At 49.1% G+C, this 27140-nt stretch overlaps 2 protein-coding genes across 3 annotated transcripts; both read right to left on the bottom strand.

Annotated features, from left to right (window-relative positions):
• Positions 1 to 88: 88 nt before the first annotated feature.
• LAMTOR1 (late endosomal/lysosomal adaptor, MAPK and MTOR activator 1) lies at positions 89 to 9294 on the bottom strand. 2 transcript variants are annotated; one of them, XM_078856989.1, is made up of 6 exons: positions 9008 to 9294; positions 4815 to 4876; positions 3636 to 3731; positions 2954 to 3031; positions 2224 to 2356; positions 89 to 1480 (listed from the first exon to the last, which is right to left on the bottom strand). In XM_078856989.1, the coding sequence occupies exons 1-6, from the start codon at positions 9047 to 9049 to the stop codon at positions 1388 to 1390; spliced, it is 504 nt and encodes a 167-aa protein (XP_078713115.1). In that variant the 5' UTR covers positions 9050 to 9294; the 3' UTR covers positions 89 to 1387. The 2 variants fall into 2 exon arrangements, with proteins under 2 accessions (XP_078713115.1, XP_078713116.1); XM_078856990.1 differs by having other exon boundaries at positions 4815 to 4873.
• A 3295-nt stretch (positions 9295 to 12589) lies between these two features.
• Positions 12590 to 26608, bottom strand: LOC144932334 (zygote arrest protein 1-like). Its single transcript, XM_078856274.1, has 7 exons — positions 26546 to 26608; positions 22840 to 22929; positions 20903 to 21037; positions 19189 to 19461; positions 18528 to 18620; positions 14239 to 14313; positions 12590 to 13296 (listed from the first exon to the last, which is right to left on the bottom strand). Exons 1-7 carry the CDS (start codon positions 26606 to 26608, stop codon positions 13144 to 13146), a joined length of 882 nt encoding a protein of 293 aa, XP_078712400.1. The 3' UTR covers positions 12590 to 13143.
• Between the last annotated feature and the right edge of the window lie 532 nt (positions 26609 to 27140).

The following is a 27140-nucleotide window of genomic DNA, read 5'->3' as shown; positions in this document are numbered from 1 at the left end:
TATTTTCACACCTCAGTCGTGAATTCAACTTTATATTAACATCCCAAAATCGTAGCCTTATTTGCGATTAATAGAAAACCCCTCGAGGTTATGGATGAAATAACGATTTTTTGTTTATTTCAACACAAGCTTCCACAAGACAGCAAAATGTTACAACTCAAATATTATATGTTTTGCTCTACCATTCCAACCGCTTCCCCATTCCAAAAATTAGACCCACCCCCCACCCTCCCCAGAGCAAGCAAATCCAAGTGGGAGGGGAAACTGATTTGCATGGACTAAATTGAACAGATTCCACACAACAACCAATCTCCTCTGTGCAGTTCCACGTGCATCACATAATCAAAGGATAAAAATATAAATCAAAACAAAGAATTAACAGCATATTTATCATTGCTGATGCCACCCCAACTCAACATGGCCTTGCAAGTGATGCCCAAATTTGATTGGCCAATGGTAGAAGGCTAATTCGCCGGGTGTCCACAAACTGAGGTGAGGGTGGTATATGAGATCCGGGCCCACATCGCAGATCATCCCGTAGTATGGCTCTTTTAACGTTAAAATAACTACTGGCTCCCTCCCACCTGCGGGGCCCCAAACTGACAACAAATCTCAACCAATTTGTGTCCAAATCAATTCGCAAGCCTTAAAAGTTTGCCTGAAGAATTAAAGAGCAATCAGAAGCACTTAATGTCGCCAACATCTGGTCATTAAAAGTTCCTAACTGAGCGTAGGTGCAGATGCCAACTTCTGTGCCGATGAATTTCTGAATGCCTGCGTGGTGACATCACTTGCCGTGGATTGCGATGCCCCTTCTTCCTGTGTATGCAACGTGAAGGTGAGGCTGCGATGAGGGCTCCTAATTTTTGCATTGCAGGTAATTAAAACCCCACTTTAAAAAAATGTGCAATAAGGAAAATAAAGCAGCAGTAACAGCCAAACCTGTGAATAGAGAAACCTCAAATTTGAATTTGATGTGGAGTTAGCATTGAGACCATTCAAATAGCGCTCGTATAACGTGCACACAAACGCTCGTACGTACACTCACCACAACCACCTTTTTTTGCAAAACGTGAAAGCGACTTGTCCCTTTCAGTATCCAGTAACGGCACTGCCTCGCGTTTTAATAAATGTGCGTTGTGACACCACTTCATTTACAATGCAATGCCACGTTCTGTACAATGTGACGTCACTTTCACGTGCGCTTCGACACCACGCCTCCTGTTCAGAGCTACGCGTCGCCCAGTGACGCCGTTTTCGTCCGCGTGTTTGCGATGTCACTGGCTGGAGATTGCCGCCTCCACGGAGCGACGATGCTACTTGCGGGGGCGGGGAGGGCAGCAATATCACATCCAGTGGGCCGCAACGTCACTTCCCGGGCACGGGATCACGGGATGTTGAAGTGGGCGACGAGTTCCTCCTTGTGATCGACCTTCACCTGCGCCCCGGCGTTTGAGGCGTAAGCAGCGAACCGCGCCACCTGCACGCCAAGAACGAGGCCACCAACACTGTCACGACTGTCCATAAACCCTTGTCACACACCACCACCATGAACACTCACAGACCGTCATGAACACCACCAGTCTGAATTCTTTCTCCGTTGACACCAACGCAAACACAATTAAAACCATCATTCATACTGTCACAGGCTACGCCAAGATGTCCGTTGAGGCTAGCACTATTAGAGCTTGCATCAATACGATCACCACGGTCACAGCCAACTTTGAACATACCACGGATAGCAACACAGGTGCCAGCACCATCAATGCCAACACCATCACTGGTGATAGATATATATACACACACTAAAACTGCTGACACCTGCGTCTTCTCCAATTACTTAAACACCATCGCGAATCTCAACTCATGTTATACGGTGAAGCCAAGTAGCCACTCCTTTCCCAGTGTCTGGGGTGCCATCGGCCGACAAGACATCATGGTTCACCTGCAGGAGCAGAACTCAAAGGTCGGGTGTCGACTTTACACACTAAGAGTGGAAGGCAACAATGGCACTTGTGGTGGTATCAATGGCATTGGGCGTGACGACCTCTTGACCCTTCATACCGATATGGACAGGAAACCATTCCTCCTCGATACCAACACAGAACGTCAGGCATGCAACATCACCACTGCCATCATCAACGCCTGAGACTTAACACCGGACAAAACAACCGAAGGCAACATGGGGCATCCCCCATGTGAAGGTGCCACCACAGCCAGCACCTGTGTGATGTCGGAGTGCGACACGAGGGGACTGGCCAGCACGTGGAACGGCTGAGTGGTCAGCGTCATGAGGGACGGAGGCTTAGCCCAGGCCGATCCGTGCGACGAGCTGCCCACCATCACCACGCGCGCACTGAAAACGTCAACACAATCGCCGTCAACACAGCCACCTTTATACACGTACACACTTACAACAAAATCTAACAGCATCATCACCGCCGCCATTGCCACGCAAGGACAGGCAACATTGACATCAATGCCACCATCACCATAAGGCATTATAACAACATCCACCTTACTATGAACCAGAGGTGGGACAAAGTCATTGTTATGCAAGTCCAAGTCGAGTCGCAAGTCATCAATTTCATGACTCGAGTCTGACTCGAGTCCAAGTCACATGACTCGAGTCCACATCTCATAGGTGGGACAAAGTCATTGTTATGCAAGTCCAAGTCGAGTCGCAAGTCATCAAATTCATGACTCGAGTCTGACTCGAGTCCAAGTCACATGACTCGAGTCCACACCTCTGCTATGAACACTATCAAATGAATACACCCACAGACCAGGATGGTAGGCCCAGACTCCACGTGCACATTTCCCTGTGTATAAACACAATTCGTTTACGTGTCCTTGTCGGGCAGTAAATATAACGTGTCTCTGAAGTCAGGTAAGAAATAAATAAGAATACTTGGAATAACAATGCCACTTATTTACCCGTGCGAGTGCCCACCTGTAAAGCCGTGCGCGGTCCATGTACTCGTGCTGCTCCATGCCGTGCGAGTCCGTGGCCGACACATCGATTATGTTACTGACAACACGACGACAAGTTACACACTGACACAACCAACACAAACACCACCGCCGGCAAAATCACGTGACAAAGCAAAGCACATCACAGGCACGTAGACATATCCATGTATCCATTTGACTACGGGCGAGTACGTATTAGGGTACGTGGGGGTGCACATGTTCAAAAGTTTGTCTGTGTACGTCAGTACAAGTCAGTGTGTGTGGAAAAGGGTATACACGAAAATATGGGGATGTAAAAACTTGAGTGTGTATCAGAATAAGATCTGTGCCCATCTCTTGTTACTCTCGTCGGCTAACTTTTGCCATTTCAATCGGTGTGAAAGTGCACCTATCCTGGCACAAGGAACAGCCACGGAGTCAGAGAATGACAGCGCGGGTGTTGTTTTACCCACAATATTAAAAGTAAACACTTATTACAGAACGCAATCAACAGTTTTTTTCCAGGTTCTAATTTAACACAAGTGTGTGTGATGATGCGTATGGGTACATGTGTCAATACACATCAGGACATATTCGCCATTTTTTGTAAAGGCTCCAGTTTAACGTGAGCGCGTGCAATGGCAAGTAGGTATGGGTACGTGTACGAGTACACGAGTGCGTACTTGGCAGTCTTGACGAGGATTTGGTTGAGCGCCGACTGCTCGTACTCATGACGCGAGGACACGGCCGTGGTCTGACTCGTCGAGCGGTAGTCGGCCCTGACACAGAGATGCGGTTCCAATGTGTGGAGACACGGTGACAAGACCCAGGCATGACAGGTAAGCAGAGACAGGATGCAGAATCATCCCCACCCACCTCTCACATCACGAACCACAGGATGAACAGTGTACATGCGTGTTAAATAGTATGCTTTACGTTTTTGTTTTAAACAGGTGAAAACTTCAAAGATTAGGCTAGGTCTAATTTGCAAGAGTGACCTGCATGGAGAGGTCTTGGTTGGTATGGGGTGTATGAGTGGATAAATGCCGTGTATAAATTTACTATTGCTGGGAAGAAGTAGTGTAGCTGTTAGCACCCTGCGATTCAAATCCGAGTTCGATTTCCACTCACGGCTAACACCAATGATGACTATCTGAACCGGTACTGGGCCTCCACTAGGTTGACTCAGCTTTAAATGATTACCTGGCACATGTAAAAACATCACCACTGGGGAGACAAAGGCGGTCGGGCGTGGTGTTGGCCACCTACCCCCTCGTGTGCCGTGCCGGCCTTCATAAGATGCTCGCTAACAGCACTTGCCGCAATAGTCTATTAAGGCTATATAGGGGATTTTTGTGTTGTCTGTCATTTAGTATTTAGTTCATATATGTGTTGCTGCCTATGAGGAAAACATCTGAAATGCTCACAATCCAAGCTGTTGAGCCTCAACGGTGCTCAGATGGGCGACCGCCATGCACACATCAGGTACTGTAGGCTGCTGCGGGGCTACGTTGTCAGCAGGCGGCAGTGCAGCAAAATCTATTGCGGTATTGTATTTATACGCTTTCACATATATATGCTCCCTGGCCTTCAATCCACGCTGACCGGCATGATGAAGAATGGTCAAATATCTCACAGAACATCCTCACAGCGTGGGGACATCGGCATTTAGCGGTTGACTTACAAGCAACGCACATACGTGCATTTGCACCATGTCTACATGTGGATATAACGTAAGAATTATACAGTGTCATATTAGCGTGAAATATATTTTCACTTGCCGCACAAGTCTAGGTGTATTGTGCGACTATCTGTAGATATGTGTCGTACTGCGTATATGCGTGTATGGGTAGCGGTCCTACCCATTGGGGTGTCGGCTGAGGTTTGACACCGGGTCAATGAGAGGCTTGACCTCTTCAGTCTGCTAATGCATGCACAACAACATGCACAAAGCTTCAGAGGAAATGTCACTCGCGCACCCCGAGTCACACATCCAAACAAATGCAGTCGTGCACAAAAACCCTCGCACACCTCCACACCAAGAACAAACACCCCCAGCATAAAACAAAGCCAAACAATTTACGCCTGCGATGCAAAACGACTTAAAAGTGTGGTGTTCTGGGTTCGGCTGTGTTAGGCATATCTTCTCTCCAGCTTTCGCCACGCACTACTACTTCAACTCCTGAAGATTGAGTGCAGTCGTGCGTAACGAAAGCTCGAGAAATAAGCTCCACGCATGCCCCAAACCAGGAAACTTCAAGCCAACAGATCACTTAACGCGGCCCAAACGCCAACATACAAAAGCAAACCCACACACCAACACGACTTCCCCAAGCCGATCCCAGCACACAGATCATCTAATAAACCCCAACAACTGCCGTTCGCCACTAAGTAGCGGTGACGTCACCACGGCACTTGTGCCATGCTAGGTGCACTTTGAGGCCACATGCAGTGTCAAAGACCCGCTGGCAGAGAAGACTGGCAGATGCACCAACTATGCTCCCCACTGTGCCAACTATGCGCTTTAGCCCCGTGGCACTCCGCTCGTTGTTGTGAGCGTCGGTCCTCTGCCCTCCATTGCTGCTGGAGGGAGACTGCCTCCAACTCCCCAGCAGCGTCCTTCATGAACCTCCTCCAGGGGCTGATCTTGATACTTGCTGGTACCAGTCATCGGCAAGTCCAATCAGCTCCACATCCTTCTGCACCCACTGCACTGGACCACTTCACTCCCAACCCCGCACACCCCACAAACCTCGCGAAACCAAGCCCCCCACGTCCCATATAAAGACCACATATCACCACATGCAACTCACAGCTCCACGTGTAACATGGAATAATCACCACGTTCTCATGCATCACTCCGCACGATGCAACCAATGCACAGCATTACACACTACTACAAACCACTCTACTCAACAATCGAACACCACCAAACAAAGAACTCCCTCTTACACCACCCAACCCCCACACGCCACTTATCAGAGCTCACAACCAAAGCATACCACCTAAAACATAGTCCATCGGCCAAAGCATGAATTGGTATCTAGGTAGCAAAACGTTAGGTTGGTAGCGATTTATTTATATGGTCAATACAAATTATTTGATAGTCCGCTCAATTCAATCGGTTATCATGCAATTCACCCTTAATGGCCGCATAGCCAAATGAGAACCATTGGCACCTCAGTTGTTACCGACGAATGAAACATCTGGTCTGGGGTTCATGGACTAACAGCACACCCCACACTCCATACACCTCACAAAGCAAAGCTCGTCAAAAAACTATCCAATAAAACACTCAGGAACTACCAAACTTGACGCACAACTAGACACAACCACATACCACTTAACAAAAGCTCATCCCCCACTCACACCACGTAACAATGACAGCACCCTAATCCATCACCAAAAACAAAACACATGAAACACCAAACGCACACCCATCTCCACACACCACCTAAAAACCAACCAACACACAACCCCCATCTCCACACACCACCTAAACCAACACAACCCCCATCTCCACACACCATCTAAAAACCAACCAACACACAACCCCCATCTACACACACCACATAAAAACCAACCAACACAACCCCCATCTCCACACACCACCTAAACCAACACAACCCCCATCTCCACACACCACCTAAACAAATAACCCCCATCTCCACAAACCACCTAAACCAACACAACCCCCATCTAAACACACCACCTAAATCAACACAACCCCCATCTACACACCACCTAAACCAACACAACCCCCATCTCCACACACCACCTAAACCAATAACCCCATATCACCCGTGTATCCTTAACAGACAGTATGCGCAAGTGCTGTTGGCGAGCACCTCTTAAGGCCTAAATGGTACTCGGGGGGTGGTGGGTGGCAAGCACCACGCCCGACCGCCTTCGTCTCCCCCAGTGGCGACGACTTAACACACCGCACCGACTACTCATTTGAGGCCGAGTGGCTGTCGGGGCAGGTCCAGGACCCGGTTCAAATACAGTAATCGACACTGGTGTTGTGGGTAATCGAACTCGGGTCACCGGGTTCGTGAGGGCAGCGCGCTCATCGCTCTCCCAGAATCACCACCCCTACACCCACCCAACCCTACAACCACCCACCCCAACAACCACCCACCCCAACAACCACCCACCCCTACAGCCACCCACCGACCCCTACACCCACCCACCCCGACATCCACCCACCCACGTTGTTCCTCTCCCATCCGAAAGCTTTGAAATTCCAAACACTGCACCCCCACCCCGCCAACCCAACCTCACTGCGCAACAACTACAACCTCCGCCGCCGCGCACGCACCATGCCAGGGTCTCGTCGTCTCTCGCCCTCTCACAGATTATATTAAAGACACATCTCTCTCTCGCTGGGGTTATACGAATGGCAAAACAGGCACGGTGAAGAGGTAAGAGAGAGGAGCTGTTTCTCCAGCGCAACGGAGCCAAGCTTAGCCGTAAATCGGGGCCAGTGCCGCACTGGAGCCAAATCGCCTCCCCATGTCGAGAACTCCTGAAGGGGAGATCCGACCCCTCAGCTCCTCCGTCTCATGCACACATCCAGTAAACCTATGCAGAGCGCCTAACCAACCATTTAACCACTCGCTAAAGGATCGCCGTCTATCAATTGCTCCATCCAAATTGTCATCCAACCACGCTGCAGGTCAAAGGCGCGGCCGGTCTCTTTTCCGCGTCTTCCCTCGCAACTGCTCCCTACAATCGTAACGAAGTAATTCCTCCACTCCCTTACAAACCCTGTCCAGCCGCATCATTGTCACTCTTCTCTCGCTGCCACACCATGGTTACTGTTACCGCACGCGTTCACCTCAACGACAACCTCCTCACCCACCCCCCCCCATGTCGTGGTTTGTAATCCACTCCACACCAGGACCCCCCAATCTCGTGTCTCGTCCCACGCGGTGTTCAACCACCGCCGCACGCTTCCACATTGACAGCACCACCAGCTTTGTTTCACCTCGCACGGCTCCAACTCTGCAATTCCCTCACCACCCCCCAAGTCATGATCATCATAATAGTAATAACACTGTAATAGACTAAGCAGTTGGAGGGGGGTCGACAACTTGCGGCTCCGGAATGCTCCAGAACCACCGTCTCTTGTGTATTCACCACCGTTGCATTGACGGCTCTCGACATATTTCGATGTTTTTTTTGCGAATTATTTTGGTTTCCGAGCCCTGGCCTAGTCCCGTTTCAAGAAAACGCACCGCTGTGCTTCAACAACAACTTCCCTCTTTTACTCAATACGTCTGGCTAAGCGTGGAAGAGTAGGCCTAACATACTCTCTTCACGGGAGGGGGGGGGGTCCCTCTCTTATCTCTCGAGTCGAGCTCCCTCGAGTGGTGAAGTCGACCCTACTTCGGACGACAAGCGTTGCGGCAGCGTTGCTGCTGAATCACCACCACCATCATCACCAACCAACCTCCACCACCACCAACCAACCTCCACCACCACCAACCAACCTCCACCACCACCAACCAACCTCCACCACCACCAACCAACCTCCACCACCACCAACCAACCTCCACCACCACCATCATCACCAACACCAACCAACCTCCACCACCACCAACCAACCTCCACCACCACCACCACCATCATCACCAACCAACCTCCACCACCACCAACCAACCTCCACCACCTCCACCACCAACCAACCTCCACCACCACCAACCAACCTTCACCACCACCATCATCACCAACCAACCTCCACCACCACCAACCAACCTCCACCACCAACCAACCTCCACCACCACCATCATCACCAACACCAACCAACCTCCACCACCACCAACCAACCTCCACCACCACCATCATCATCACCACCACCCAACCTCCACCACCACCACGTTGTTTTTAAATTTACAAACTTGGCCTCGTGCCGATCGTCGCTGGCCGCACGGCGTTCTAGGCCCGGAGCGAGCGGGCGGGGTGGGAGGATATCGTCGTAACGTAACAGGACATTTGTGTTCAAACATAAACATCGACTCAATTCTTCCCCACCCACCACCACCTTCTTCACCTGCTCCGAGTCGCCGCTCTCCTTGCTGAAGCAGCACCCCATTGCTGGCGGCGCGGCGCTCCAACACTCCCCCCGCCCGTTCTTTCCTCCTCCTCCTTCTCCTCTCACGCGGCCATGAGTGGGAGTCGTGGGGGGGTGGGGGAGGTTAAACACAAATCAAGAAACTTAAACCGGTTTGATGGAATGAGAGGGAAGAGAGAAAACAAAAAGGGGTGAGAAACTACATCAGCGACGACTGCGACAGCGCTACATGAGCAACGCGCTCCCTTATTAAGGGGGGAGGGGGGGGAAGAGTCACGCGCTCCCGTCACGTGCCACCGCGACGTCACGTCCGCTCCAACGCGGGAAGTGGCGTCACGCGCTCCTCCCCCGAGCGTGGACATGACGTCATTTAGCAGCTTCTTGTTGCGTTTTTTATGGGGGAAGTTTTGAAACTCCCACGACCAGAATCTTGGGTTGGTGTATTTGAGAATGGAGGAGGAGGAAGAAAATCCGGGATGAGCTAATACGAAGTTATTTTACCCCCCACGCATGTTCACTGTGAATCCCTTATCAATGCCCTACCTTACTACAGGCCAATTCAGACCTTTTTGGTCACCCAGTGCCCTTATAAATCTCAAAGTTCGTCCTGCAAAGTCCCATTACAAGGGGGAAACACACACATAGACAATCACCGCTAGTACACTCACCATGACACTCACCACTTGTACACTCACCACTCGTACATTCACCACTACATACCTGTCAACCCCTTATCAGTGCCCTACCTGATTACAGACCAATTTAGACCTTATTGGTCACCCTGTGACACTTATAAATCTCAACGTTCATCCTACAAAGTCCCATCTGCACAAGAATACGGGTAACCCGCATGGGTTGACAGATGAGTGTTCAGTAAGGGGACAGGTGTCGCAAGTTACAAGCGATACAAAAGGAAAAACCGATAGGAGTACAACAATAGAATAAAAAGATAAGCAAGTCACTAAATAAAAGTTGACATGTCCGGTTTTTACAACACCTAAATGCAAGCTTGGGCAAGGTAGCAAAACAACACAGTCCCAGACCACACCGAGACATCACACAATCCCTCAATAAAGTGGCACGTATAACCATCGAGACCCGGGTAACGAGGATCAAAGTTACAAATCACATTCGGAAACGTGGCTTTATCCAGCGCTAATATTTTGCATCAGGACATTTATTTCAGGAAGAATTACAGTGTGAAGGGAGGAAACGAAGTTGTTCCAAAACGTTGGTGCTGCAACGGCAAATGCTTCGTCACCAATACCGAACCCATGGCGTATGGTCATGGTGACGAGTTTGTCATTTACCATGAATCTACAGCTTCATCAATCCACTGCTGGATGGAGGGCCTCCTAATGCCACGTTGGTCCTTTAACCATACTTCACCCTGGCTGGTCAGTAGCAGGTTCGTTGGCCGGTTTTGAGATCGGGTTCGAGGGTAATTTCCTGGGCTTCGTCGGCGAGTTTCGGTGCTCGGTACGAAATGAGCCATGTGACTCGCCACTGATGTTCGCCGTGGCCAGGCATTGGAACCCAGGTTACAAGGTCATGACACGGTGCGCGAATGCCTACATCACCGCTGTAAATGATGCTATTAGAACTGCGTTTTCGTGTTTAGTTTGTGGTCCGTCTCCCTGCACCCCCCATTAGCAAGGTGCAAAAGAAGTTCAACATGCATACATTATCAAACGTGAGTGGCAGCAAACGAACTCGCAGGAATTAAGCCCAAAATAGGTTGTGGGATAACAAGGTCTGCCTGCCACGCACGATCAGCAAGTGGGTTGATGTGATCAAATTATTATTTTGTAACCAAATAATTTCCAAAATGAGGAATTCATTTGCAATACAAAAAAAATGTGTAACCATGAAGCTGGCACACATCCCTACCCCTTTTTTAATAATAATGTCACGAGACAATTAACGTCCACTCTTAAGCACCCAGTATTAACCAGGCCCGCCGTTGGGGCACTAACCGCGAGCCCCTGCAAAGAGCAATAAACCACTACAGATCTGCCAAGTCACTTCCGAAATTACATTAGCTTCATGCGTATTTTCGCACGTACGGTGCGAAAAGTTCAACGTTCATACATACATGTCCGAATTAACAAGGCTGCGTGCCAACACTGACGATTGGCTTTTAAATACATAGCGTGGAAATTCCTTTTGGGCTACTCACATTCACGTTGTAAATGCAAGGTTTTATCACCATATTCACCGCATTAAAAGCCGCGCTCCAAACTTTTGCTCCGTGTCAATTAAGTTAATAAATTCTGGCTACCCACAGCTACCGGATTATAAGACCCCCCACACAACCCCCCCAACTATAGCTTAAAAATTTAACCCGTAAAAACAAAGTTTTTCACTATAAATCCTTTATATGCGTGGCGGCTAGAGTCCTCTCGTCCTCTGGCTTGAGATGGCTGCCACCTATGGGTCAGATGATTGCCTGCCACCATTAAGCAATTGGTAATTAAATATATATTTTTTTCCTAGAAAGTGTAAAGTTATGGAAAAAAAATTTCACGAAAATAAATTCTCACGCACAACGAGTGTGTGCAAAATGTCAGCTCGATTGGATCATGGGAAGTGGGTTAAAAAACGACCTAAAGATTTGCACGGTCGTAAGCGCGCAAGCAAGCAAGGAAGTGAACTTAATATAAAAGATTTAAAAATACAGGGGCGGAGAAAAGTGCTTCTTATAAAGTAGAGAACGATGCTGTGATTTACAAACAAGCACACTGGAGACACACTATCGGACTAGACAGGCACACAGGCATGGGGGCGTGCTTCATTACATTTATTGAAATCTCATCGATCCATTTTCAGTGCAGGCGCTTCTGGGTTTCAAAAACAGTGGCAGACAACCACAAGAAGCGGAGTGCGTTTACGAACTCACACGAGGGGGCTTACTGTGGAGACCTGACCACCAGTCCCGCGAAATATCCACGACCCCCGTCCCACCGACCCACTCGCGTGTCTTATTTGTTGTGCACAATGTGGCGACACAAGATAACAAGATGTAGTGCAGCGGGGTTCTTAGCCACCCGCGAGTTGCCTTTGCTGCGGCATGATGGACACGATGCAGGGGAAGGTTTGAACGTGCAATGGGAATGTCAGCGTCGAATCGTGGCGACAAAATATACCATTACACACCTTGAAACAAACACTTCACTAACATTCCTAGCACCGTGTTGACTAGAGGGGAGGACACGCGATTTCTGACTTTAGGAACCTAGGGAAGGGGGGTGGGGGGCGCAGGGAATCAGTGGTTTTAAATTTGGGGGGGTGGGGGGGCTGACATACCAAAAAGGTTGAGAATCACTGGTGTAGTGTGCATGCGTGATTACAGAATACAATCCAAGTCGAAGCTTAATTTACAGCCTGTTATGAATACAATGCAGTCATGGGGGTCATTGGACCGTATTTTGCCACACTAGTCAGTGTGGGTTGGTGAAGGGGTTGTGTCTCCGACGTGCTTCATTAACATGCTGTGCCCCTACACGCTGCAGACTACGCTGTTATAAGAAGTGCCGTGTGTGGATGGGGGTGTGTGCATGTCGCACGTTGTCATACATATGGTCCCATGTGCACGTCGAAGTGCAAATTGAACGACGTACAGGACAAGGCACGCAGTCAGGTAGTGGTAGTCGTATGTCGCTTGAGTTGCACTCGGCCTGGTTTAGTGTGGGTTTGTGGATATATACACGTTACCACGTGTAGGACAGGGCGTGGTAGTGCATGACAATGCATTTTCTTATACGTAATGTCGTGTACATGCTTGTGTGCACAACATACATGTGTAGGACACTAATTAGGGTGCTGGTGGTGTACATGTGTTGCATGATACGTGCTCCTGTGTACATGGCAGAGTACACGGTGGCATGCGTAGAACAATGACCGCGGCGTTCACATACGCAGGGCACAGCAGACACACAACAACGAGGATCACTTGACCATACTCCATGTTGATCGGCGCGGTTTGGCGAATTGTGTATTCGTACGTAGACATGTCGTGGCACTGTGTCGAGCGTTGCGATGTACGCGAGCCTTTGCGCAATGCAGCGGCGCACCTGGTACGGCACGCACGCTCGCATGCGCGGGTGAGCGGGCTATCACAGGATGTACTTGAAGCTGAATGTGCGCACGCAGGATAGCGGCCGCCCGCGGCAGCGCGAGCACAGGTCCTGGCGGTGAGGGCGACGCGGGGCTCGCGGGAACGAGCGGCCTTGCACGGACGAGCACACGCACACGGGGCGCGAACACCGCTGCACGGGGGGGATAGGGGACACATGCACAAAATACACGCGAGTGCAGGGGATATACAAACAGGGCAACTCATAGCACGCCGCCACCGCCCCCCTCCCCCTCCTTCCCTTTCCACTGGCACATACGAGCCACGCTCGTGGTACAGCTCATCATGGTACGGGTGGTTTTCCACTGTTTATTTGCAGTGGTGACAGAGCCCAGGTCAAGCTATGCATCCTCGCGGAGGACATGGATACTACAGATGCACACTCAAGGGTGGACTCACATGGGATGTGCATAGCACAGGGTACACACGAAAAACACATTCCCCTTACAGCTATAGACCGCTGGGGCACAAGTGCTGTTAAGAGACAGCTATGAAGGCCGGCACGCTGCACAAATGGGTGGTGGTGTGACCAGCATCACGCTTAGCCATCTTTTGTCTCCTCGGTGCTGATGCTTACACAGCACACCAGTCACACAAACTAGGAGAGGCCCAGGACCAGTTAAAGTAATTGCCATTGGCCCGGGAATGTAACTCAGGGCACAGGGTTCTTAGCAGTGCACAAACCACTACGCCACCGCTCCCACACCCACGCACACAGTCACGTGCAAAGACTTTGCACAGACTTTTGGACCAAGTGCTGTTCAAGGACACCAATTAAGGCTAGCACGCTACGAGGGGATGGGTGGCCAGCACCACACCTGGCCACCTTTGTCTCCCCAGTGGCGATGTTTACACGTTGCACAAGGTACTCATTTGAGGCCGAGTCGACCTATTGGGAGGCCCAGGAACAGTTCAGATAATTGCTATCACTGGTGTTGGCTGCGAGCGGGAATCGAACTCGGGTCGCCAGGTTTGTAGCACAGCGTGCTAACCGCTACACTACCACTCCCCAGTCACGTGCGCACGCACGCACACGTGCATGCCATTTCATTCTTGCACGCATTCGGTGTCTCACCGAACACACTATGTCCTCCACGCGGTAAGGATTGAAGGACTTCTGACACTTCCGACAAAGCTGCTTGAAGTAAACCTGGTGAAAAAGAGGAGTGGCATCATCTGCTATGTTTGTAATAAATCACAGGCATTGCCCATATCATTGTAACTAGGTGACCAGTGGTCGATATGGAAATCGAAAGTTCCCCGTATGAAATATTCTTCCTGCAGCTGATGTCCTTTTCAGTTCCCCCTCTGCTGCAGAAACATCATAGCATGGGCACAGCAACCATTCTGAAGTGCTGGTTTACATGATTGTTGTTTTGAGATGCAGCCGGTATGGCGGTACTGTCGTATAGCTGCATATTTCGACCACTGATCGTACCCATCAAATGTGAACGCCAACATTTCCCCCAATTTGCCACTGCGAATGCACTCTGCACAAAAAAAGTGCTTTTCCTTTGGCCAAGGACAAAATTGTTTTAAAAGTTTGGCATAGTTTTTCGACAAATATTTTTTCGCAGTTTAACATGTACCACCGTACAAGTATACAATCTCTTTCCCCCCCCCACCCCCACTCTTCCATCAGTTGTCACGTAACAGCAAATTATGAGGCTGGAAAAACGTCTTCCATTCGTGCTTTCCTCCAGACCGCGTTATTCTCCTTCAAGTCCTTCTGTGTATATATCTGGGATGCGTTTCAGATTGAAAATTCAGGTTTTCTACGATAATTTCGAAAAGTTTTTCAGTTTTAAGATAATTTACAGCCTACATTAGGAATGTACTGAAAATTCAAGTTTGTTATTTTTCAAGGTCACGTCACCTGGCTGTATCCATTTGCTGTTAAAACTGAAGCCACCGCAAGTTTACAGACAATCTGTTAATATCTACTCATTGCTCGTTAAAGTTGAAAAATGCATTACAGTAAATACACCGAGTAATATTATATAGGGGCATAGACACAGAAGCAGATGAAAGAGGGCGATCCGAAACAACCTTTAAATGTGAACAAATTAGAAATGTAATTTTCAGAAGTTGAATTTTACACCAGAAATAACAAATTGAGAGGGTGTGATCTAAGAAAACTGAAACTTTCGACTGATATTATTTTCTTCAGAACTGCTTTTTGTGTTTAGTTTGTTGTCCTTTCTCTGCACCTCCGATTAGCACGGTTGGCTACGTACGGTGCGAAAGAAGTTGAACATACAGAGAGAGTGGCACCTGAGTCCACATGCTAACAAGAGTGACGTCACCCGATGTCACGTGACACCACCTTTGGAGCAAAAAGCACGGATGTGAAGTAGTGTTCGTGACACCACTTTCATTTTGTGGTTCGAGTTAAAATATTTTTGGGATCATGAGAAATCGTGCATCTCGGCCCGATTGTTATTATTTTAATCAATACGAAAATCATTAGCACATCCCTAGTGTATATCAATATTATCAATTACAAAATACAAAGGTCCTTCATTGAACCAGAAGGCATTTTCTAGATACTTGGGGCAAGTGACATTATTGAGCGTCTATTAAGGCATGTAGAGCAGCACATACATGGGGGTGTGGAGGGTCCAGCAAATCCAATGTACCAGAACACCTTCGTTTCCCTCGCACAGATTAATGCCCACACTGCCACCACAAAGGTGCCACCACCACAAGCTTCTCACAAACACGCTAATACACAAGTTACCAATTTCTGGGAGGCTCAAAGAGGACACGTGGTGAGCTGGCAGCTACCAATACTCGCCATTCGCTATTAAGTGACGGTGACGTCACCACGGCGCCCGTGTCAGGCCTGGTGCGCTTTGAGGCCACGTGTAGTGTCGAAAGTTCGCCGACGGGATAGACCCAGGTGCCATGGGTTGGCTGACTGAGATGACTGGCAGATGCACTAACTGTACCCCCTACTGTGCCAACTTGCTGCATTTTAGCTGCCTGCTCGTTATTATGAGCATCGCTCCTCTGCCCTCCATTGTTATTGGAGATTGACTGCCTTCAACTGCCCAGTAGCATCCGTCACAACTCCCTCTCCTAGCCTCAACCACTTTCGATAGCCATACGTCCACTCAACCGTTATCCTCACCCAGTGAGTAGACTCACCATCTGATATTGGACTCACCAACTACCCACAGGCCCCACCTACCCTTCTGCCAACCCCACCCACTACTCAGGTAGCTCCGCCCCTTTCCCTATATTATTGAGCTTCCTCAACTAAAAAAGAGATGACAGTCATCGTCTCAGCCGACAAGGGAAATGCTACTGTCATCATGGACAAAACCACATACAACAACAAAATTCAGGACCTACTTAATGATGGTAGCTATACCAAAATCAATCGAGATCCCACCAACCGCCTGGTTAAGAAAACCAACATTATCATCACCGATTCGACATCTTGAATCGAACCAACCAAGCGGCTTTCCTTAAAACCCTCTGCTGCGAGGCCACCCAGATTTTACGGCTTACCAAAAATCCCTTCGGACTATCGTCTCCACCATTAACTCACCCACCCACAAACTGGCCCGATATCTGTCTTGAGACCTTACAACAATTCACTGGTAAGACAATCTCAGCTGTACTAAACTCAACTCACTTGATATGGTTAATTAAGGACATCTCACTATCTCCAGGTGATTTGCTTGTCAGTTTCGATGTAGTCTCTTTATTTACCAAAGTTCCTGTTCCAGACACCATTGCAATCGTTGAAGATTTGGTCCAACAAGGACCGAATGCTGATGTACTGGCCCTGGTTAGACACTGCCTTCACCTGGAATGGAACATTCCACAAACAAGTTGAAGGTACCCCAATTGGTTATCCCTTATCTCCATTTGAAGCCAATGTTTTCATGGAAAATTTTGAGACAGATGCCATCCAAGCATCCAACCTACGTCCTTCCTTTTGGAAGAGGTAAGTAGATGACACGATCGTCATCTGGCCACATGGCCTACCAGCTCTGGACCAATTCTTCAAAACACATCAATTCCATACACCCAGCTATCAAATTCACCATGGATGTGGAAAAGGATGGCAAGTTACCATTCTTGGACACTGTCTATAGGAAAGCCACCCATATGGATGCCTACCTAAAACTTGACTCCCACCACCATCCATCCCAGAAGAATTCCCTCATCAAAACTCTACACCATAGAGCTCAATGTATTTCTGACCATAACCACCTAAGCCAGTGAACTGGAACACGTAGACCTAGCCCTCAAGACGAATGGATATTCAGACTACACAATCCATAAAACTATCACCCTAACCGTTGGGAAAGAACCAGCTGAGGAACCAATCAAAACCATCACCTTGCCATACATAGCAGGGGTCACCAAAAAGATTTCCAAAATCATGAGCAAACAAAAGATCCAGGTTCGATTCAACACAGGACATAAAATTCGTGATCTGATCCCATCTGTGAAGGATGTGATCCCTGACAAGCAATACCCCGGTGTCTACAAACTAAGCTGTGTCTGTGGCAGTAGTTACATTGGGGAAACTAAGCGACATGTCTCGGACTGTGTTCGTGAACATAAGGCAGATTTGAAACACGGTAGGTCCAATACCTCAGCCGTGGCCGAGCATTGTTTTAATGCTGTGGGCTCATACGAAATAGATTTTTCCAAGACGAAGGTACTCTACAAGCCCACTGGCTATCAGCAAAGATTTGTTAATGAAGCCATCCAGATATATAAGAGACACAATTTCAACCAAGAATATGGGTACAAACTGAGAAATCATTGGAAGGACGTTATTCAACAGGTTAAGTCATAACTGGCTGTGATGTTCAGTAGTTATTTTCGACTCTCTGGTGTTACATTAACAGGTTAATGTCTCACTAACACAGCCACCGTTGCTCGTTTTCCTTCATGTGGCGGTGGCTCTACGATCTTAGATTGACATGCTAATCTCTCATAATACAAGGGCCACCTCCGCAGCCTCGTCGTGGAGGTAGCTCAGCTCTCCGATGCAAATTTCATCACTAGCCCCACCCACTTCGCTTATGACCCTTGGGCTTACACCCATCTCAAACCTTTATAACATCCTGCCTCACCAGCTCTCTCGCTATTTGTTCACCCGATGACGATTGCTTGTATTGTGATCAAAACGTGATCTTTTTATTATTTTTTCTATCTACGTGGCTTTACCGAAAGACCCAAAGAATATATTTTATAAAGCCAGAACATTTGAAACTAGGGATAATAAAAATGCATTTCCACAAATGCATCAGAACTTTGAAGGAACCATTCTGAAACCATGACTGTCCCAGCCAAACCGGGATGCTTGGTAGCTTTACTCGTGCGCCTGCTGCTTACCTTGAAGGTGCCGGACACGCACCAGGTGAAGGCACTTTCCCATCGTGTGCCACATTCCCGGCAGTGGAAATAACCGTACTTCTGTTCCAGAAACTAAAATCACACGCGCACACACACGCACAGACGTGGGAGAATTATGAGCCCAGTCCATCAGCCATGCTCGCCAACACAATGGGGGAAATCTCAACTTGATTCACTCATTTCAAGAGTGATTTCCTGTTTAAATCAGCATCGAGGAGGTGCTCACCTCCTGCTTACAGCCCTGAGCCAGTGGTGGAAATGTACACGTTCCAGGGAAAGGGGCGAGTCTATCAAAACGACGATTACCGTTGACTTTCCCACAAAGTGGTACGAGCCAAGCCCCTAAAAGCAGGCATTCAACTCGCAACCTTCCGATTGCAAGCCGCTTGCTCTCCCGCCAAGATGCCAGGCCGACCCGTGCACACTGGGAAAACCTCAACCCTTGATTGACAAAACATAAGCCAATCCCAAAGGGCTTGCCCAAAAGACAGCAAACATTTCAACCTGGGTGACCGACACAAGAAAAATTATCACGGCATGGGAAACAACCTTGGCTAGGAAGGAACATACAGCATGCAGGGTTCCTGGAACCACGCGGAAAGGCTCCAGGATCGCAAACATCTGATTATGACCCACATACCTGAAACGACGGGTAGTTCCTTTTCTCCTGCCCTTCGGTCACATGGTCGCTTTCAACTTCCCCCCCACTTTCTGCATTGGCCGGGTCACTTCCTGCTTGTTGGGCTTTGACGACATCACTTCCTTGATCCTGGGCTTTGGTGATGTCGTCACTTCCTGCTGGCTGGGAACTGTTGGTTCTGGTAACCCCTTCCGTGGCGATGACGTTTTGCGGATGGCGCAAGGGTACATAGGAGCATATTGCGCCGATTCCACATGGTGAAGAGGCCTTCCCCTGTATGGAAAGAAAGAAAATTGTCCAAATAAAAGTGATTGCTTTATAATAACAGGATGCAAGCATAAGCAACATTTTACTGCACATTTATTTAGAAAAAATGTATTCCCCTAAAAGCAATCCCCAATTTCATAGCAAGGTCAGATTTTCGAATCGAATCCGAAAATCTGAAGCACAACCCAAATAGAAATATAGGCATATAAACAAAAGTGTCCATCTAAACCACAATTTTATTTGGTCAATTCTTTATAACTGCACTTGCAATGGCATTTGACTTCATATAACCTTTCCCATTTACATATTAGCAAAATAGTCACCCTATATTGAATGTTTGTGATTTTTGAACAATTTGCCTGTGCCAACTTGCGCGATAGGGAATGCATTATTCAGCACAGATTTATTTTTTGTGCAATATTTCCGATATCTCATCTGACGATACAGTTGTTTTTTGCGCCGATTTTAATTTGCTTCACCTGCTGTACTTGTGCAAATGAGACGCTATCCTGGTCTTGTCAATTCTCACCTGGTTAAACTAAATAAACTTGAAAATTTGACAACTAGTCTAATGTGAGGTTAAGGTGATGATGCCGACACGGTTTGTCAGTCACACACGAGGGCGCACACGCGTGAGGTCGCACGCACCAACTGGCCCTTCTGGGCTTGCGGCCTCTGGCAGAGGTGTGGACTCGAGTCATGTGACTTGGACTCGAGTCAGACTCGAGTCATCAATTTGATGACTTGCGACTCGACTTGGACTTGCATAACAATGACTTTGTCCCACGTATGAGATGTGGACTCGAGTCATGTGACTTGGACTCGAGTCAGACTCGAGTCATGAATTTGATGACTTGCGACTCGACTTGGACTTGCATAACAATGACTTTGTCCCACCTATGAGATGTGGACTCGAGTCATGTGACTTGGACTCGAGTCAGACTCGAGTCATGAATTTGATGACTTGCGACTCGACTTGGACTTGCATAACAATGACTTTGTCCCACCTATGAGATGTGGACTCGAGTCATGTGACTTGGACTCGAGTCAGACTCGAGTCATGAATTTGATGACTTGCGACTCGACTTGGACTTGCATAACAATGACTTTGTCCCACCTATGAGATGTGGACTCGAGTCATGTGACTTGGACTCGAGTCAGACTCGAGTCATGAATTTGATGACTTGCGACTCGACTTGGACTTGCATAACAATGACTTTGTCCCACCTATGAGATGTGGACTCGAGTCATGTGACTTGGACTCGAGTCAGACTCGAGTCATGAATTTGATGACTTGCGACTCGACTTGGACTTGCATAACAATGACTTTGTCCCACCTATGAGATGTGGACTCGAGTCATGTGACTTGGACTCGAGTCAGACTCGAGTCATGAATTTGATGACTTGCGACTCGACTTGGACTTGCATAACAATGACTTTGTCCCACCTCTGGCCTCTGGCCAAGAAGTGGACGTGGCCTCAGATCTGGGCGGACGTGGATGGAGCCCTCCAGGTCGCACTGAACGGAGGAGTCACGGCGCGGGGACACCTGGACCGCAACCTCGCGTGTACAGGGGCCAACCTGGTCACAATAACAACAACAACAACATCCGCAAATATACCACTATAACCACTTTGAATAAAAGGCCATTTAGCTCGTTAGGGCAGGAAAAACAAAGACAAAGCTGTGAGGCAGGCAGAAAGCGGCACCAACAATTGCCCAAGCTCTGTGGTCCTCCATTTGGGGAGAAGATACTTGCTATGAATAATTATAATTGAGAAATTTGCGGGAAAATGTTCAACCTTCGCAAAAATTGGACCGCGACGTCGGCACACAATGAACTACTCTCGCGAATGATGTCCCGGGATCTTTTAACGTTTAGGCACGCATTGTTACGATTATTACAGCAGCAGTATTCGTCAGGGGGGCCGCTGGATTCGAACCGTTGAACCTCTGCTGCAATTGGCAAATGTGCTACAGCTAGGACAGAGGTCAGCACCCAAAATAACAGGCGTAGCCATTTTTTCGAATTTGGTAAAACACTTAATATTCCAAGAGCCGCAATGCCACGTGAATACCAGATGGTGGTCTTTAATAAATAATGAGCCGCATGCTGCTCCGGAGTAGCAGGTTGCAGACTCCTAACCATGGTAAACTGGACTCCCATGGTAAACTGGACCTCCCATGGTAAGGGGTCGGCAACCAAAATAACAATAAAAGTAATTTTTGTTACAATTCAGTAACAAAAAAAACCCTTCAATATTTAAAGAACCGCAATGCAGTCCTATAAGAGGCACACGCGGCTCCGGAGCCGCAGGTTTTCCGACCCTTGAGAGAGGCCACGTCAGGATACATCTCCTCTATGAATACAGCGGTCCCCGCCCCCCCCCGCCCGCTCGCCGGAAGTCTTCTTGAAACGGCCGCCCTCGCCAGAAGGCCAGCCGCTATGTACGGACAGAATTCCTGGGCAAACACTGACACGATACTCAACCCCTCATGGACAGCCACCACTAGAACACAGCCAAAGTCTACATGGAGTCCCCTTATATAATGTCACCATCACACACACACCACCACAGGCAACATCAACCACAACCAGCGACACAGTGACAGCACTGCATCCACAGAAATACACCCGCAACCACCAAATACCAACAACAGTATCGTCGTACTAAAATTTTTTGTAAATGTTGTGGTTTCACTCTTCAACACACCGGTGGGCTAAAGTAGTGAACTATTTGTCTTGTCAACGTGACACTTTTTTGCTGATTGGCCGTGTCGGGTGGTGGAGGTTTACGACACATTTATAAATAGCGCGATCCAACCCAAAAACGTTGGTTATTTAAACAGTATCGTCACTGCCACCATATGACAACTGCCAAACCACCACCGCAACCGGCCACCTTATTGCAACCGACCATCAACATAAGCACACAAAAGCAAAGATCCCCCCCCATCCCCCTGGTGCAGCCGATAACGGACTGTTGCCAGCACCATGCCCAGCTGCCTTTTTGTCACCGGTAATCATTTAAAGCGGAGTCGACCTAGATGAGACACAAGACAGGTTCATCTAAATCACTCGCCACAGATGTAACCTGTCACTGAATCGGACCTAGCTACAGGGTCGCTGGGTTTGTAACGAAGTGCGTTAACCGTTGTACCAGCCCACATCACAAATATCCTCGTACAGCATACATTGGCACCCAGGATTGTTGGCATTTAAGGCTGAATCGACCTTGGGGAAAGCTCAGGACAGGTTCGGTTATTCATCGCTGAAGGTGGCATTAAGCGGGAATCGAACTCGGGATTCCTGGGTTCGTAGCACAGTGCGCTAACCGCTGCACTACCACACACACCGCGTGCGCTGCCCCGGTTCGTGTTACCTCTCCTTCCAGAAGGGTGGTGATGTCTCCGGGCCACTGGGCCAGTTTCCAGGCCAGAGGCCAAGGGGTCCATTGCCAAGCAGGCACGAGCTGTGTGTAGGGAACAACAGCACGGATTAGGCGCAGGCAACAACGCCCAGGCCCTGTTGTCAATCCACTGCTGGATGAGGGGGGTCTCCACAGGCCGTGCGAGGTCTGGGGGGAGGGGGGTCAATCCTGTATTCTAACCACGCTGGTCCGTACCGGTTGGTGAAGGCAGGGACCATAGACCTGGGAGGACAGTACAGCCAACACACCAATGGGATGCGTTGGCTGCATTGCTCTGGGCTGCCCACCACGTAGCCCCAGAGCTGCCTCTAGCCAGGGCCGTATCATCCAATAGGCACGGTAGGCACCGCGTCTGGAGCCAACGAAAACTGAAAGGCCCAGGAATAAAACATAATTGTGACCATGTTTTATGTTGTTTGTATGATACATTTTTTTGCAAGATATATTCTTGAATAAATAAATGTACATATCAAGGATCGGCAGAGTATATATATTAAAAGAGGCAGTAATGTCAATCGTTTTTTTTTTCATAAGGGCGAGAGAAATTCACGCCGGAGATGAACTTATCGAGATGTTTTCATTGCAAAATTAGCAGTAACATCTTACAATGGCGTTTTTGGCACCATCTCATTCTCAACACAGTAGCGCCAGCGCAAGGGAAGACAAGCGTTGTTGTGGTCGTCCTATGGTTGATTTTTACACGCTTTCTATTAACTCACTCTGTTGTTGTTGTCGTGTCCTCAAATCTTGCAACTCAATTTTAACCCACTTCCCAATGTGGTATCGACTGTAAACTTGGTATACTTATGTCATACGGATGACAATACTATATTCCAGAGGTGTGGACTCGAGTCATGTGACTTGGACTCGAGTCAGACTCGAGTCATGAATTTGATGACTTGCGACTCGACTTGGACTTGCATAACAATGACTTTGTCCCACCTATGAGATGTGGACTCGAGTCATGTGACTTGGACTCGAGTCAGACTCGAGTCATGAATTTGATGACTTGCGACTCGACTTGGACTTGCATAACAATGACTTTGTCCCACCTCTGCTATATTCTATCATAAAACAAATCCAAAACATATTTTAAAACCATCATTTTTATATGTTATGTTTCGGCTTGGGTCTAATTGTCCACGCTCAACTAACGTTGGCTGTAAATCACCACGGCCCCTTACGTTATGGCAAGCTTCGGGGCCACTTCCTGGAGTCGTGGAGTTCTTCCATTACCAGTACGGTACATTTCATTAAAGCGTGTTTTTAAAAAAGTCTTTTTTATTACTTTTTTTAAATCAGCTTTAGCGAGTGATCAACGGTGAGAGTAGTCAGTAACATTGGCAGCAGCAGCAGCGGCAACTGTTATAAACTTATCACGGAAGACCTACGAAACATAAGTGCCTAAGGGGATACAACACATTCCTGCGGAGGGAGCTGGTAAGAAACGTTGGGTTTCTCGGTCAATGGCCAGGGTCAACGGCGGCGTGGTGTATTCCAAAAATATGCCCGACTGTGAGGGCGAGCACAAGCCGGCGTGAGTAGGTTAAACGTTGAGTTTTATAAGGGCACCACGGGGTGACCAGCCCCCCCCACCCTCCCCACCCAGCCCCTCCCCACCCAGCCCCTCCCCACCCAGCCCCTCCACACCCAGCCCCTCCACACCCAGCCCCTCCACACCCAGCCCCTCCACACCCAGCCCCTCCACATCCTCCCCACCCAGCCCCTCCCCACCCTCCTCACCCAGCCCCTCCCCACCCTCCCCACCCAGCCCCTCCCCACCCAGCCCCACCCAGCCCCTCCCTGCACGACGGACGGACACAATAATCCCCTGTGGGCTGGTGTAACCAGGAGGTTCCTACCAGTAAGAACCTTAATCCGGCCCTGCCTATTGCATCCAAGCACTCTAGTTACAGTATATAGATATTTAATGTCGATTGTTTACCCGGGAAAGCATCAGCGAGTGTCCGTGCCTCGATCTTTTGTTGTTGTTGTTCCAGTCTGGGGTAGAGTTACGTTAAGTCTTAATTCAGTGGCTTTTTTCCAGGCTCAGGGTGGGTTTTTTTTACCCCTTGCTTGGCTTTCGAGAACCACTCATGCCGAAATCATTCGATCACAGGCAATCGCATTGCAATCATGATTATCTACCTTTACCAAGTCGAAGGTGAACCAATTTGAACGAATTCGTAGGTCTACAAATCGGAATCTGGTTTCTACATCACCTCTCTGGGGAGGGCGGGGGGGTCGTTAACATTACATCGCTTCCTATCGTCCGGATTATAAGACGCTCCGTGTCAATAAAGTTTAACAAGATCTGTTTAACTCACACCGGAATGTAAGACGCACCCCCCCCCCCCCCCAACGTTTGCTTTAAATCACAAAGCAGGGAAAAGGTGCGTCTTATTATCCGGAACATACGACCATCGTACTCAAGTTTATACTTACCGAAAGAGTTAACGACTATTAAAAGCGGTTACCACAATGGCAACATTCCACAAACAGCACATCACCAACAACTCTAACAAACAGAGACTTATACAGCTACGAGCGGCGAAATCGACAAATGTGTATGATGAATAATACACATATAACGTTTAAACGTAAAGTTACCGCTGAACATGATTAATATTGTACACGCAAAGTAACGACTTCGGTCCCAAGCCGACCACTCACTCCTCTGGGGCTCATCGCCATCTTCGAATTGTTGGGGATCGGGTCACGTGCCGCCTTTTAATTGGTGACGTCACTAATTAACTATCAATCCCAGGTGCACGAGGGGTGGAGACGCCCCCCCCCCGCCCGCTCCTCTCCTCCCCCCCCAAACACTCCGCCCACCCCATCTACCCCCCCACCTACCCCACCTACCCCCCCACCCCACCCACATCACTTAGCCCACCCACCCCACTTACCCCACCTATCCCCCCCCACCCCACCTATCCCCCCCCACCCCACCTATCCCCCCCACCCCACCTATCCCCCCACTTATCCCCCCCACCTACCCCCCCCCACCTATCCCCCCCCACCCCACCTATCCCCCCCACCTATCCCCCCCACTCCACCTACACCCCACCCCACTTACCGTCAACCCCACCCCACCCACCAACCCCCCCCCCACCCAAAACCACCCCCCACCCACCAACCCCCCACCCAATGTGCTTACTGCACATCTGTCTTTTCAAATACTGTACCTGACGCCAATGGCGGAGCCAGGATTTTTAGGTAGAGGGGGGGGCAACCCCTCCAGCAATGAAACATGATAGAGGAGTTGTTAGTAAGTAAGGACTTGTCCCTTGCTTTTCATTCGACGCGTGTGCGGCGATGCGCAGCCATCGATCGAGGGTCGAATTGGAAACGCGTTGTGTGATCGGCATCGCGCTCGCTGAAGGTGTTGATGCCTTCAGGGAAGTCGTGTGTCCTGTAAACGCAACTGCGCACAATTCTGAGTCACTTATAACTGCTTTGCCGTTACGTATTGCAAATTATGGACTCAGACTATTGTCATATTATCTCAGAGTCCGTGGCACATAATATGCTACACAGTGGCACTGGGGGTCGGAAAATGCCGATTTATTACTAAACCCCAATGATCCGATCGAATTTAGGGATTTCGATCGGATCATTGGGGGGAGGGGGGGGGCACGTGCCACCCCACCCCCACTGGCTCCGCCAGTGCGCTGACGCGGTCCTCTTTACATGTATTCATGGCCTTGCCCCACCTCATCGCGCCTCTCTCATCTCCTTCTACGTCCCCTCCTCTTCGTTCCCAATCTTCTCTCCCTGTCGCTGCCTCTCCTACTCCCTGTGCCCCATCTCGTGTTCAGTCACTCTCCATCCTTGCGCTCTTCCACTGGAATTAATACTGGTAGGAACCTCCTGGTTACACCAGCCCACAGGGGATTATTGTGACCGTCCGTCGGTCGTGAATCCAAAAATGGGAGGGGTGGGGCTGGGTGGAGAGGGGCTGGGTGAGGGGTGGGGCTGGGTGGGGAGAGGCTGGTCACCCCGTGGTGCCCTTATAAAACTCAACGTTTAACCTACTCACGCCGGCTTGTGCCCGCCCTCACAGTCGGGAATATTTGCGGAATACACCACGCCGCCGTTGACCCTTGCCATTGACCCAACGTTCCTACCAGCTCCCTCAGCAGGAATGTGTTTCCCCCTGTACATCAAGCAGCCCTCCTCAACCTCCCTCCATCCCTATATTAACGCCTCACCTTCTCGATTCCCTATTCGCTTCCTAATGCATTAAACAC

This window comes from Lampetra fluviatilis, chromosome 5 (assembly GCF_964198595.1).
Source record: "Lampetra fluviatilis chromosome 5, kcLamFluv1.1, whole genome shotgun sequence".
Taxonomy (NCBI): domain Eukaryota; kingdom Metazoa; phylum Chordata; class Hyperoartia; order Petromyzontiformes; family Petromyzontidae; genus Lampetra; species Lampetra fluviatilis.
This window is presented reverse-complemented; position numbering and strand designations above follow the sequence as displayed.